Source organism: Neolamprologus multifasciatus, chromosome 12, assembly GCF_963576455.1.
Source record: "Neolamprologus multifasciatus chromosome 12, fNeoMul1.2, whole genome shotgun sequence".
NCBI classification, from domain to species: domain Eukaryota; kingdom Metazoa; phylum Chordata; class Actinopteri; order Cichliformes; family Cichlidae; genus Neolamprologus; species Neolamprologus multifasciatus.
The window spans coordinates 34,550,770-34,566,010 of record NC_140450.1 but is presented as its reverse complement, the minus strand read 5'-3'; the positions used below and the strand labels follow the sequence as shown (position 1 = coordinate 34,566,010).

Genomic DNA, 15,241 nt, shown 5'->3' with positions numbered 1-15,241 from the left:
CCAGCTGGTGTCTGAATTCTCACTTGCACGCAGGAGTTACAGATGGGAGTCGGAGGTAGGCAGAGAAAACTTGTGTGAAGGATAAAGTCTTATGGTTTTTTACTTGCACAACACAAAGCAAGAGTTTGTTCCCTGTTGTCATCTAGATGCAGTTTTATACTTTTGGCACAAGGAGGCATACCAGTGCAACAATGTTGTCACTGTTTTCTGCTTATGACAGTTATTTCCTTTCAAACTTGTTACTTGTATATGATGTCAAGTCAGAAACACTGTGCCACAATGCAAAAATGTCAAATGAAAAAAAAATCGTGTGTCTCCTATGCAGTGCTGTGCAAAAGTCTTGAGCCATCTCTCATGTCTAGGGATGGGTATCGTTTAGGTTTTATCCGATACCGATGCCAAACCGGTACTTTTGAAATGGTGCCGGTGCTTAAACGGTGCTCAAACCGGTGCTTAAAGAATAGAGAACACAAAATTGATCCAAAAACCTCTCATGTTCAGCTGTTTTTTTGTAAAAAGATAACAATGTTAGCCTTTTCTGCAGCTATGGGGCATATATGGCATCACTCTTGGTTGGAAGCAGCTTAAACAATGGAAAAAACACAAACTTTGTCCAAAAACCTCTCATGTTTAACTGTTTTCTACTTGTTCTTTGGTCATTTTAGCCTTTTTGTCCAGGGTGAAGGGAGTATCTGCCATCAAACAAGAAGACAGCTGCATGTAGCTATGATGATGTTTGCTAGTTCACCTTACATACATTAATGTAATAACGTGGTTAGCCTACTCAACGTAAATTACACACGAACAACATTAAGCTACTCACGCAGAGAAGAACGGCTGCTGCTGCATCCTCATCATTTCTGCTACACTGGCAGGGCTAGGGGCCAGGACTCTCCTCTTCGGGTTTTTGGGGGATGTTGCTAACTCCGGGTCGATAACAGGCACCACACCTGCAGTAGATGTGCTCGGTGTGAGGTCTCGCAGCAAGCTATCAAATACGGCGCATTTCTTGGCTTTTAAAAAAAACGCTATGCGTCGCCAGGTGTTTCATCAGATTTGAGGTGTTACCTCCTTTGACAGTATCACAGTATCAGCTTAAAGCACTTGTTGCAGCTGCTGAGTTTGCATCTTTTGCTGTGAAGTACAGCCAGACTTTGACCGCTTCGCCTTGGGCATTTTTAATCTGTAGCTCTGCTCTAAAAGAACGTACGTACCTGGACCCGCCTACTATCCTCGGAAACGTAAAATGATTGGCTAGAATCTAAAGTGTATCACAGCTCAGGAAAAAAAAGCACCGAAATGTGCGCTGCTTTTCGGTCTGGCTACTACCGTTTATGTCAGTACCGGACACCGGTACCCATCCCTACTCATGTCTATATTTTGTTTCTAAGCAGCCAAACTTTCGTGTAATTTTTAAAGTGGTCCAGTCTTTCTGAAGGTCATTCAAAGTTTTTCTTTGGACATTGGCTGCTTTTTCACTCATTTTCAGTACAGTCCTTGTTTCTGACCAGAGAGGCACATAACTCAAGTAGATAACAGACAGCTTAGCAAACAGCCACTTTGGAATTCTATCTTTAGGCACTTTATTACTAGCAGTCTGTCACAAAAACACAATTTTTTCCCATTTCCCATGTATTTTTGTTTATCGATGATAGATGCCAAAGATAACACAAGAAGCCTGGAGAGCTATTCTTGAAGACCACCTAAAGACATGACAAGAAGAGAGTTCAGGCTGAGTTAACGAATAAAGGCGGTCATGCCAAATACTGACTTTCAAGCTTGTTAGAATTGTACAAATCCTATTTTTGCCTTATATACTGTATTTATATGTATATTTGCACACGTTTCAATTAAATACTCCACCTATTTCCCCTTCTCCTGGCAAAATATAACGAAATGAGTGACTTTTGCACAGCACGGTAGATCAGTGTGGTTTGTATTTGTAGTACCTCTCTAAAGTTTCATTCGTGTTTCCATACGTGGGCTTTATAGCTCTGATTGTTCCAGGCCTGATGCCACAGAACAGGAAACACAGTGGTTGTCTAAGCTGCACCCTTCACAGGCACAACATTGTCATAGTAGTCTGTGCAGTAATAGTTGGTGTTGGTGGAAGGTTAGACCACCTTTAAGATTATATAGTTATTGAAATGTAAGCAACATGTATACAAACAGGGATTATCAGTGGATAAAAGATATATGCACTGCACTGATGTCACTGAGTCAAAGAAAAATGCAATAATTAAGCAGGTAAGTGCAAAAACATACAAAAAATCTTATAATTCAAACCAGGAACCTTCCCTTCTTGCTGTGAGTAAAGTGTGCTAACCCCTGCCAGCTACTGTCACTTCACTGCACTGAAGTTCCTGGTTTGAGACCTGGCTGAGGCCTCTCTCTGTGAAGTTTGCATGTTCTTCCTCCATGAGTTTCCTGTGGGTAATCTGCTTCCTCCCACAGTCCATGCTTTTCCCATAATGAGATAAACAAAGCACCTAAAGTTTATTAGTATATAACATTGTATCAGTGAGGTTAAATCTGGCTCGCAGTCCCAACTCCTGTGATTGGTCAGTAACTCTAGAACAATGCTATAAAAATGCTACTTTATTGCAATCAGTTCCTTTTGGTGGTCACAATGACGCAACAGGAAGACAATCTAAATCCATGTGTAAATATGTTTATCTGTCTATGTGGCAGAAAGTGTACACTGAAAAAAAGGGATTGGCCAGCTCTTGGATTTACGTAAGCATCTTGCGTGTATTTAACACAATTGCCTCATGCTTTAAAGTTAGGTGTAACTATATAGTGTAGAAACTACATGATATGCAGAGAGGGTGGATTAAATTGTTCGTATCATGTTCAAGTGAAGTAAGCCAATAATATAGCAATGTTAAATCCCGCGACACTGCACGGGATTTCAGTCTCGCACTCTTTTTTGGTATACCAAAAAAAGTAAATTGGGTGGTTGTTACATTAAAAAAGTCTACCTTGTAATTTGAACACAATAATTTCATGTTTCTATGAACGTAATTAAATCATGTAGGATTTGCATGGAATTCAAAAACTTAATTTGTTCTTGTTGAGATGACAGGATACAATCTAGTAAGAGCGGTTAGTTGCTGAACTCATGAAATTCACAAGATCGCACAAGATTTCAAACTGCAGGAAAATCAGTGGAGTTATAAGAGGCAGAGAACTACACACACACCACGTGCATGCTATTGCTATTTATTGTGGATTAACCTGTCAAGGATAAAAACAAAAGAATTCTGCATCAAACACAGGAAATCATAGCTTTCCTGTGTTTCCTAGATTGTTGGCATGGTGGTGAGTGCTGTTGCTTCACAGTAAGAAGGTCCTGGGTTCAAATCCACATTCTGGCTAGTTTGCAGTGGTTTCTCTCTGGGTATTCTGGTTTCCTCCCACAGTTAAAAGTCATGCAGCTATTAGAGTTAGGGTTAATTGATGATTCTAAATTATCCGTGAATGTAAGTGTAAATGGTTGTTTGTTTCTATGTGATAGACTGGTGAGCTGTCCAGGGTGTACCCTGCCTTGTAACCTATCACTTCAGGGTTATTTCCCAGCTCTCCTGCAACCCAGAGGATGGTAGTCATTGTAAATCCATTCAATTTTTTATGGTAACCAGGATCTAGACTTTGTTGAACATTATGTAATATGAAGACAACATGTAGTATTTAAGTGACCAAGTAGTATTGGGGTACAAGTTATTGAATAGTGTTGACATAAAATGACAAAATTGTGAAGGATTAAAATATTCCAAGAGCTCAACTTACTTCATCTGAACATGTTTCAATCGCGTTTTAGAAACACAAAATTCACAGGTTTATTGAATATGAAAAAGTTGTGTTGATTTAACTCAGTTGTTTAAGTTTCTGCCAAAGCAAAACATTTGTGTGCAACAAATGTCCACTATTGAATCAAGTAAATCCAACATGGCCTTTTTTTCAGTGTAGGGTCTCACACTTCCTTTGTCTAACACTCAACTTTTCAGAGTAAAAGAGTTAGAAAACGGCGCAAACCACTGTGAGACATGTGCGGGGGAGTTCAATTCTCAAAACTGGAATAATCTTTTGTTTTACATAAGAGCTTACGGTGCATAATAATGCTTTCTTTTTATTCCTTCTTCCTCTGTTGATTGTTTGGGCAGGTTACGTTAATAAAACATTAGCAACATAACTTTTTATAGGGTTTAAAGTTTTATGTTTAGGACGAGGTGGATCCAGATCCCGACGCCCCCTCCCACCACCTTGACCATTACATAATTTTCGAGGATGCTGGCCAAAAACAAATTTGAACCACACCCGCTCTAGCCACGCCCCTGATGGTGCAGTTTTAGGTAAATATTATCCAAATGCGTAGTTCTGTCATTAATTAAAGCTCCTGTGATATTTATTCTCCACTTGTTGTGGTTCACGTTATTATTTTTAGAGTCTTTGAATTCAAATTTAAGGAGCAGATTAGTATCCGTTATTTCCTCACTGAAAACTAGAGCACCGTGTTGTCTTGGGATACTACCATCCTCACCTACATCACCGCCGATGTCACACAAACAGACATTCACATCAATGAGAAGGTGACGCGCTCTGCAGCCTCTGTTCCACTGTCTGTGCGCGCTCCGGCACCGCTGCCGCACAGCAATCAGGTGGTAGCTCAACTTGAAGCGAGCGGGCTCTGCGGGAGAATATGTGTCGACAATGGAGAGAAAACGGCAAATGGTGTCGATGAGCAGCCCGCGCACAGAGACCGGACCAGATTCGCCGCGATGAGCACCCCCTTTCCAAAATCTGATTCCACGACCTCTTTACTGAAATCGTCTTCGGCCGCGAGGAGACCGACACACCTCCCAGAGCACACGGCAGGAAGCCAGAGAAGTCAGCACCACCATCAGCACCACCATCAGCATCACAACCAGCGTCCCGCCGCGCTTCTGAGCAGCAGTAGCAAAGCCGAGGAATCCTTCTGGTCGGCCGAGTGCGACGTCAGTGCCCGGAGACCCCTGTGCCATCCCTCCCTCGTCGGCAGCCAGGACAGTAGTAATAATGCAGCCACTCGGGGCAAGTGCAAGTCACATGCTCCTCACAGCCAAGTTTCCGCTCCGCCGGAGCCGAACGGAGATGCAGGCCGAAGTGTGAGGGAGCGCTCCAGGACATCAAAACACCGTCACCACCACCGCAGGAAGCACAACCGAGAGGAGCGTCCGGCAGCAGCGGGGCCGGACGAACCGGAGCATCCCCGTCGCTGTCACACGCACTCCCGCGCGGCCCCCAGGGTGCCCTCTCTGTCGGACAGCAATGACGACAGGGTTCCCCTCTGCGAGCCGAGGGACCGCAACGGGGCCCGTGCGGCCAACAGCGGCGGTCAGGTCAGCAGTCCATCCCCGTCCTCTTACTCCCTGGTCCCGCTGTCCAGCAGGTCTTCTCGTCGCTCTCGGAGGTCCAGCGCTGCTTCTTGTGCATCAGATATTAATTTACGCACCATCCTCAATTCACTCTTTGGGCAGGTAAGGCCCTGAAATATACGGGAGCGTTAAAGCAGTAGTGTGGTCTCAGTTAGAACACAACAGCTGGGTGAATGTCATTTTACAAGCTGTGACAGTGACCGGTATGAAAATGATTATTGATTTTTTTTTAACCCTGCTAGAAACCTTTTTTAAAAGAAGACTATATCTGCATTGATTTCTGAGGCTTCTCTGCTGAAGGCCGCCTTGTTGTTAGTATATTTTTATGCATGAGGTGCACACAGATATGAAGCAGTGAAGTGTACACGTGGCTTCCCTTGAGTCCTGTGATGCTGTCTGCAAACACCGACACTGCTGGACGTACAAGAAAAAGCTTCATCCAAACATCTCATTTCTTATATAATCTTACAGTTCGTCCTCCTACAGGTTTGCTCAGTCCTGTATGGGCCAACATCAGAGAGGTGAAAATCTCACATGTGTTAATGTGTATTTGTTCAAAGGGAAAAAAAGGGGGGGGGGGGGGGACTCATTCATGTTCCAGCATCAGTCTGTCAGGCACACTGCTGCGTTTTCTGTTTTGTGACTGAAGGAAATAAAATTGATGTTCCTGCTGATGACGAGGGGGCTTCTATTTTGGGCGACAAATCTATTTATACAGAAGAAAGGAGTTCAGCCTAATGTGCTTGGATTTTTATCAGTGCTGCACTTTTGCTCATTTGGTGTGTGTGGGGGGGGGGGGGGGGGGGTATGTATAAAAGCAGCCAGGTTTCATTTTACACCGAAAAATCCGAACTAAGCTCCAGGTAATGATGTTTACTGAGGACATTTTCCTCTTCTTTCTCTTCCACAAAGGCCAAGAGTTTATTTGCTGCTTTTATAGTGTTTGGGTTTTAGTCAGATTATGAATCAGGGAGTGATTTCCATACGTTGCCAAAATAGGCCGATCTCGGTCGTAAAATAAGCTCAGCACCGGAACTTGGAGATCAACCTTTGTGGCTTCAAGAGAAACATTTTCTATTGCTTTGTAGTACAAAAAGCCATTTCTACAAATAACCCGTGAGTCAGTCTGTGAGCAGTTCTATGAAAACATTAGCATGACCCGAAAGGGGGCTTTGATGAGACAGCTACAGACGCAATGATGGGCAGAGATGTAACGCATGGTTTGAGCGATGCACATGGTGCCTCTGGTACATACAAAGTAAGCAGGATTTACATTGCACTGATTGTAAATGTATGTTTAGCAGCACAGAAGAGAAACACACATGAAAATGAGCACTTACACGTGTAGATTTACATTTCACTGCAATGCTACATGTGGACAGTATTCCTGCCACTCACAGTCTTTCAATATGTGTCTCTTCCATGTGGCTGCTGTAGGCAGGCATGGACCTTCCTCTAGCCTGCAGAGGGCAAAGGATGATGTGTGGGTGTGTGGGTGTGTGTGGTGTGTGGGTGTGTGGAAGGCAGAGAAAGAAAAAAAAAATCAAAATTCATAAAATATAAAAAGGCCATAAATGAATTCAAATGCAATCTGAAGGCTGGACATTGACAAACTGTTCTGGAGCGAGACTTCATCCGAGGAGGAAAACAAAGCTGTAAATAGGTCGTCGCAGAATGTTCCTCCAAACTTGCCTGCTACAGATTTTCCAAAGCCCTCCCAGAGTGCATGCAACCCATGACGTAAAGGTGCACTCGCCGGCTTTACATCTGTTAATGCTTTGTTGTGTTTTGCTGCAGGAAAGTTTACGCCATTTCTCTCATTTATTCTCGTGTTTGGAGGTCTGTTATCTGTTTGGAGCCGTCCGTGCTGTTATAGTAGTCTGGTTAGTGTGAAAGTCAGGTGAAATATTGCTCACACGTCTCCTTTTCCTTGCATAATTCTGTTTCCTTCTTTGGTCCATCCACTTCCCGCCCTCGTTTATGTTCTACCCCTACCCCCACAACTCTCTCTCACTCTTTCCATATCATTGCTGGTCTTGCTTTTGCTACAGTCCACAGTGCAGAACAGCATCCTTCACAGTTTCTCATTCGGCTGTAGGAACAGGTTAGAAGCCCGGGCTTCATGGGTCTTGTTGAAAACCAGAGTTTACACTCCTCTCAGAACCAGAGTGCAAGCTTAACGGAGAGACGGCCCTCATGGTCCTTTTCGGTGCCTCTTCTTTCCTTTGGTATGGGAAACTGCTTAGACTGGCCTCTGAGAACGGTAAGCCCGCGCTGCTGCACTCTGGCCTTTCTCAGCTTCCTTCATAGCTCTTGTACTAGCTACAGTAGCACTTGCAACTTGGAAGCAGATGCACTGCTGCATAGGTGGTGCATAGTTTTCTGCAGTTTGTTTCTGTCATTTTATTGCAAATGCTCATGGTAGTGCAAGAAGCATGCACCTAATTATTAATTAGATGATTTTAGCCCCCACCCCCCCTCCACACACACACACACACACAGAAAAAGCAAAAGAAAGAAAAAAGAAGAGAGTTTGATGTTTAATTCTGCAGATGTGCGTGCGCTGCACTGCTTTGTAACCTTGCTCTGGAGTATAGTTTGTTAAACTCAAGTCAGGTTGATGGTTTCAGAAACTTGCGGATCTTTGTTACCATCCACAACTGCTTTCCTGTAGAAGACATGACGTCACGATGTCTGTGTGTGATCAGTATATGTGTAACCTCTTCCCCGGTGCTTTCACTCGCCTTTTCTCTGCGTCTGTGTGTGTGTTTACTGTTCCAGTGACACTGTATAGGTGTGAGGTGCCAGTCGTAAAATGTGGCGAGTAAACTGTTATGAACGATGAGTGGAAAGTTGGCAGGCATGCTGGTTTATTGATGTATTTACCTTTCAGTCGTGTCTTCATATTTTCCACATTGTTTCTATTGCATACACACTTGCACCCCACCACACACACACACACACACACACAGGCAGTGATATATAATTCTTAGATAGGTATTATTCTACTCTGCAAAGCTCAGCTGTGTCATCCCTCAAAGTATACAGGAGGTTTTCTCATGTGAGCTCACGATTCCCCTCTCAACTTGTATCTTTGTCCCATTCTGCTGTGTCTCTGCACCCCTCTGGAAAGATGCTCCAGGATGCTGAGCGGAGAGTCAGAGTGGTGCTGTCCTGTGAGGAGATGGGCCAGTCTGGGTATCTTGGGTCTTATCAGGACTCCATTGTTTCGGTGACACAAAACTGCGTTCTCGTGAGCAACATACTGGGACAATCCTGTGTCTTCCTGAGTAAAGGCATGGCAAAGTGCAGGCAGGCTGTACGTAAGTCTGGACAAAAATTCCTTCCTGTCAGAGAAGCTGTCATTTCTGCAATTATTAAAGAAGCTGCAACTTTATTGTACATCATTTTCAGCTATAAGTGTGGTGAAGAAGAAGGTCGGAAAGATTAAATGCAATGCATGTAACCCAACAACAGTCCAAACATGTGTCACGCGTGGCTAACCAGCTGTAGCAATGCAGACACACCTTTTCTCTGTCTCTCTTGTTCTCGCTTTAACATCAAAAATCTGCATGTTTGTGCAGCGAGCGCACAAAATATTACAGCAGCATTCTGACATACTGCTCCGCTTGTCAGGTTCATGTGTAGCCGGAGCTGGATTAGTTAGCTTAGTGCCAAGATTTAAAAAGAAGGGCAAACATCAAGCCTGCTCCTGTCCAAAGATAACAGCATACGCCTCCCAGCACCGCTTAAGCTTCTATTAATTAACGTGCTGCAGCTTGTTTACTCGATCCATATAAAAAAGTATTTAAAGGGGGGGGGGGGGCATGTTGTGGTTTTAAAGGGGACCTATTATGCTTTTCCATTTTTGCAGTATAGTGTATAGAGGTGGCACGGTGGCTGGTGCTGTTACCTCATAAAAAGAGGGTTGTGGGTTTGAATCCAGCCTTTCTCTGTGAAGTTTGTATGTTTTCTCTAGGTACTCTAGCTTTCTCCCACAGTCCAAAAGCACGAATGAGGTTCAGTTAATTGTTGATTCTAAAGTGACTGTAGATGTAATTGGTTGTTTATCTCTATGTGTTATTCTTGCAGCAGTCTGCCAATCCATCAGGGTTAGGTGTATCCTGGGATGAGCCTCAGCCCCTGTGACAACTCTGAATTTGATGAGCAGAAGAAAATAGATGGAGAATGTGTATATGTAGTGTAGACATTGCTAGTTCAAGTTGGACTCACTTTTAAGTCAGAACCGATTTAATTCTTTATGGCACAGATTCATCAAGGTGTGGGGAAGTCAGAGATTTTGATCCATATTGAGATGAGAACATCACACAGTTGCTGAAGATTTGTCAGTCGCACATCCGCGATGAGAGTCTCCTGTTTCTCCACATCCTAATAGTGCTCTTATGGATTGATATCTGGTGTCTGAGGAGGCTATCTGACTACAGTAAACTCATGTTCATGTTCAATAAACCAGTTTGACATGATTTGAGCTTTTTGGTATCATCAGAAGATGGGCACAACGTGCACAACTAGGGATGGGTATTGATAAGATTTTCACGATTCAGATTCCATTTTCGATTCTGTTTAACGATTCGATTCTTTATCGATTCTCTTATCGATTATTTTTTTTAAAAAAGGAGAACACTAAGGTCAATTAGCTTAGATCTTTGTTTTATATCTTCTCTTTGAACAAGATAGAAATTTAAGAGTAACATGGCCTTACAAACCCAACAGTGAGATCTTAACAGATCCAACCTACGGCTCTTCAATGGGGTGTCACAGGGTCCCCAGGAAAAAAAATTGTGAATGTAAAATAATAAAATAAATATTCTTCTGTAGCAATTACACAAGAATATCCAGTAATGTCCCTGCCTACAATTAAACACATTCACTTACCGAAAATCGGGGGCATCTGCTGTGGCAAATGGGTGCAAGCCTTTTACCACAAACTTAGTCACTGCTCGGTGACGTTCGTCTATCCTGGCCTGAAAGGAGACGCTACCGGTAGACTGTAGCAAGAACTGCCAGCATCTGAGCCAGACTCTCTGTCTCTCTCATCATGGTCACCTAAACGCACAGTAATGGCAGGTTTGTAATAAGGCAGATCGCGCTAACATAATCTGCACTGTTAGTTGATTATTTACCTGCCGTATTAACGGGAGAGGACGTGCAAACGTTACCGCTGCTGCTGGGTTGAGATTCACGAGTCCGGAGCGGAATTAAAAACACGACATTCATTTAAGGTCATCGCGTGTTTTGTGAGCAAATGCTTTTGCATATTCGTAGTGTTTCCTCCCTTAAATGAAATATCTACTTTACAAGTATTGCAAGTTGCCCTGTTGTCATCCGTTCTCGTAAAGTATAACCAAACTTTTTAGCGTTTGAGCCGCCATGTTTCCTGCCAGGTAAGCGACGCTCCGCAACGTGGTGACGTCATTCGGGGCGACTGGAATCGATAAGGGAATCGTTTGCAAAAATGGCAAACGATTCCAAGGAATTGAAACAGTGGGAACCGGTTCTCAACAAGAACCGGTTTTCGATACCGATCCCTATGCAATACTCAGGTAGGCTGTGGTGATTATATGCTCATTTGGTCCCAAAGGACCCAAAAGTGAGCCAAAAAATACATTAATATATTCAAATTCCTTACACCGTTACACCACCAGCCTGAACCTTTAATACAACGTAGGATGGATCCATGCTTTCATCCATGTTGTTTAGGCCAAATTCTGATCTTTCACAGCAGAAATCGTGGCCCATAGTCTGTTTGTTGTTTTTTGGTTTGTTTTTTGGTTTATTTGGGCAGCAGGCTGCCAATTATTTGTTGTTTTAAGGGTTAGGGTGGGAACAAGATTGAAATTTTGGAATATTCTGAAGCATTTTGTGTTATTGTATACATTGTATTGGAACCTTTGTCTAATAAAAACACCTTTGAAAGAAAAAGAAAGAAAGAAATTGTGGCCCATCATGTCAGGCACGGTTTTTCCAGTACTGTTACACAGTTTTGGGACCCTCAGTTTCCTGTTCTAAGCTGACCTGAGTGGCCCCCAGTCTGGTCTTCTACATTCAGAGATGCTCTTCTGGTTGTAACAAGTTTTTATTTGAGTTTTTGTCGCCTTCCTATCAGCTTGAAGCAGTCTGGCGATTCTCCTCTGGCCTGTGTAATCAATAAGGTGTTTTCATCCAGAGAACTACTGCTTACTGCATATTTTCTCTTTTTCAGACCAGTATCTATAAAGCGAACCACATAAAACACAGTTGTGTGGGGAAAATCCCAGCAGATCAGCTGTTTCTAAATTACCCAGATCAACCTCTGGTACAAACAACCTTGTGGTGGCTAAAACCTCAGGCTTCAGACTGCTGTAAAAACTCTCTTTCTGAGATAAACAAGGTTTTTTTCTTTAACTGAATTATTCACAACCACTCCAGCTGAGTCCAACAAACATATAGAGCTGGAATAAACATAACTTTTAGGGAGGTTATTTGCTATACTATTGCTAGAGCAGCAAGTGCACTTCAACACACTGTAAAGAAAAGGGTGTGATGTGTTACTTGTGAGTTTTCGAGGGTGATGGGTGGATTTTGTTCTTTCAGACAGATTGAGGCTAGCTGTTCCCCCCCCCCGAGTCAACATATTTATCACACAGACATGAGGATGATGTCATTGTAATTTATCTCTTGGCAAGAAAGGCAAAAAGTTTTTATTGCCTTAAATGTCAACCTATTCCTGTAAGAACACAAAATCCGCAGCTCGTGTATTTTCCTGTCTGCACCGTGGTGACTGATCGTGATTTGCATAAAACAAACAAGCGTCTTTGAAACGTTTTGCTCTGATGTGTTGCACTGCAAAGAAGTTCAGCTTTTTCCGTAACATAAGTATATTGGATAACCGATAATGGTTGATGTATTAGCAGTGACTGATTGACACAGGCTTTGCTCGTGGAGTGCACGTGCATTCATGTTGGGTTTGCTGGTCCTCTGGGCTCATGTTTCTTCTTTGTTTTCTATGTCAGTTTTTTCCCTTCAGGCCCAACGTCAGCCCTCAGTGTTGTGTTTAGACTTCACACGACTCCTGCTGTTAACCCCTGAGGACTCTGGGATACGTCTGCCTCTTTCTCTGTCCTTTAAAGGTTGCACTTATTGTAAGCCACTGTAAGCAAGCAGGAAAAAAATAGAAACCCAGCTATGCTTTATAGGAATTGGCCTATTTATGCCAGAAGTTTGGTCATCGCGACATGAGGTCGTTTCCAATCTGCTCTCACATCTTTACTTTAGCTGAAGTTTACTGTTATGGAAAATGCTGCTGATTTAGAGTCAGGCGTCACTCAAGTCACAGCACTGTCATCAGTATGTCTACATAGAGCACATATGCAGAAGAATATTTGATATGATGATGATGATGATGAATGTTTTCTTCGCGGATTGTAATTTTGATTTTGTGCTGTTTTTTCTCAACAGGACAGAGAGCTGAGGCCAGAAGAGATGGATGGTAAGTTTCCCTTTACTTAATGCTGTCACTTTCTTTCTTTGCTGAGGCCATTAACATAAACGAAACAGAGAGTGAAAAGATGAAAGAAATTATTCAAATCCTTCATAACATAAGTCTAAAATTACTCCCAGGATTTGTAAATGGAAACAACGTGCAAATGAAAGGGCTAGAGTCCAGATCGACGCACAGACGCTACAACCCCAGTCTGCTGTGCGAAAATGTGAATAAAAACAAAATGCACATCTGACAAACAAATGTTATATTCACAACAGAACATAGAAAACATGTCGAATGTTTAAACTGAGGAAATGGATCGTTTTAAGAAAAAATATGAACTCTTTTTAAATTTAATAGCAGCAACACATCAACGCATCCCCTCTACGTTTAACAACACTCTGTAAATGTCTGCGAAGTGAGGAGACCAGCTGCTGGACCTTTGGGAAAGGAATGTTGTCCCATTCTTGTCTGATATGTGATTCTAGCTGCTAAACAGTCCTGGCTCTTCCTCGTCATATTTTCCATTTCGCAATGTTTCCGATATTTTTTAAATATGTGAGGTCATCCTATTCAGACGATGCCTGGACCATATGCTGATCTAAAACTCATATATACCTTTCAGCATTGACAGTGCGCTTCCAGGTGTGCAAGCTGCAAATTCTAGAATAGAATTCAATTCAATTCAATTCAATTTTATTTATATAGCGCCAAATCACAACAAAAGTCGCCTCAAGGCGCTTCATAGATACAGAGAAAAACCCAACAATCATATGACCCCTATGAGCAGCACTTTGGCGACAGTGGGAAGGAAAAACTCCCTTTTAACAGGAAGAAACCTCCAGCAGAACCAGGCTCAGGGAGGGGCGGGGCCATCTGCTGTGATTGGTTGGGGTGAGAGAAGGAAGACAGGATAAAGACATGCTGTGGAAGAGAGACAGAGGTTAATAACAGATATGATTCAATGCAGAGAGGTCTGTTAATACATAGTGAGTGAGAAAGGTGACTGGAAAGGAAAGGAAAAACTCAATGCATCATGGGAATCCCCGGCAGCCTACATCTATTGCAGCATAACTAAGGGAGGATTCAGGGTCACCTGATCCAGCCCTAACTATATGCTTTAGCAAACATATAGAATAGAATAGAATAGAATAGAATAGAATAGAATAGAATAGAATAATCCTTTAATTGTCCCACAAGGGGAAATTTGGTTGCAACAGCAGCCAAAAAGACAAATATACAAACAAACAGTACACACGGAACAGAAACATACACAATTTTTCTTACATATTTACATTAAGGACAATGGTTACTATAAACAGAGAGTACTGTACAGTTATTAAATTAAATAAAAATAACTACAGGTAAGAGGCAAACCAGGTTGTAGTGCGAATCGGTTAATTAACTTATTGCAGTTACAGCGCAGATGTGAACATCTGTTTGTTGGGAGCAGTTCTGATTGTACAGTCTGACAGCTGCAGGGAGGAAGGACCTGCGGAAACGCTCCTTCATGCATCGAGGATGCAGCAGTCTGTCACTGAAAGAGCTCTGCAGTTCAGCAATATAGGCTCCTGCATACCGTTAGAGATGCAGGCTTTTAAACTGGGTGCTGATAACAAGCTGGATGGTCCATGGCATCCATGTTTTCGAAAAAGTATTATAAATTTTGATTTGTCTCATACTTTCAGTGTAAATGAGCTGTAGCTAAAAGTAGAGAGACGTGTTCTGGATCATGTTCGCGTCTTCTTCGTTTTTTGTTTTTATTTGTTTAGGAACATTTTTATGCAACAAGATAAAAAAAAAAGAAAAAGAAAAAACAGAAACAATATGAGGTCATGGGAGGATAACATACGCACATCCACATATGCTTCTTCTTCGTTTTGGCAGAACGTTAACCTGATTCGGAGGATGGCAGGGTGAACTGTATTCATAGATACTGATATCTGAGTGATTTTGGAAGCCCATGCACTGATTTCCTGTTTTTATGGACATGGCTACTCTCAGTCTCTTCGACCATTGGTTTGTGGACTCATTTTGATGCTCTGAGTTCAATATTTTGACTATTATTACTTTTTGCTTTTTTGAACCATATGTGAGGAGCGACTGGTGTTTTTGAGCAAAAACAAGGATACGCCACATCATACTTTGATTTATTAGCAATGCAATTTCTAATGAGACAACAATTTACTAAATGAACATCCTGGTGTAATAAATGAGACCCAAAACTAGGATTTTAGTCACCCCGTTCTGGTCATTTGTAAGAATGGATAATTAAGGCAATTTTGCCCTTCCACTTGCTCTATACTTGTACAGCTACAGCCATCTTTTATATATACCATCTAGG

The 15,241-nt window shown here is 42.4% G+C and overlaps 1 protein-coding gene across 1 annotated transcript; it reads left to right on the top strand.

The window, feature by feature from the left end:
• The first annotated feature begins 2,629 nt into the window (after positions 1-2,629).
• On the top strand, positions 2,630-13,760 carry LOC146507417 (uncharacterized). Its single transcript, XM_085180888.1, has 3 exons — positions 2,630-2,662; positions 4,506-5,516; positions 12,873-13,760. The coding sequence occupies exons 1-3, from the start codon at positions 2,630-2,632 to the stop codon at positions 12,921-12,923; spliced, it is 1,095 nt and encodes a 364-aa protein (XP_085037014.1). The 3' UTR covers positions 12,924-13,760.
• The last annotated feature ends 1,481 nt before the right edge of the window (positions 13,761-15,241 follow it).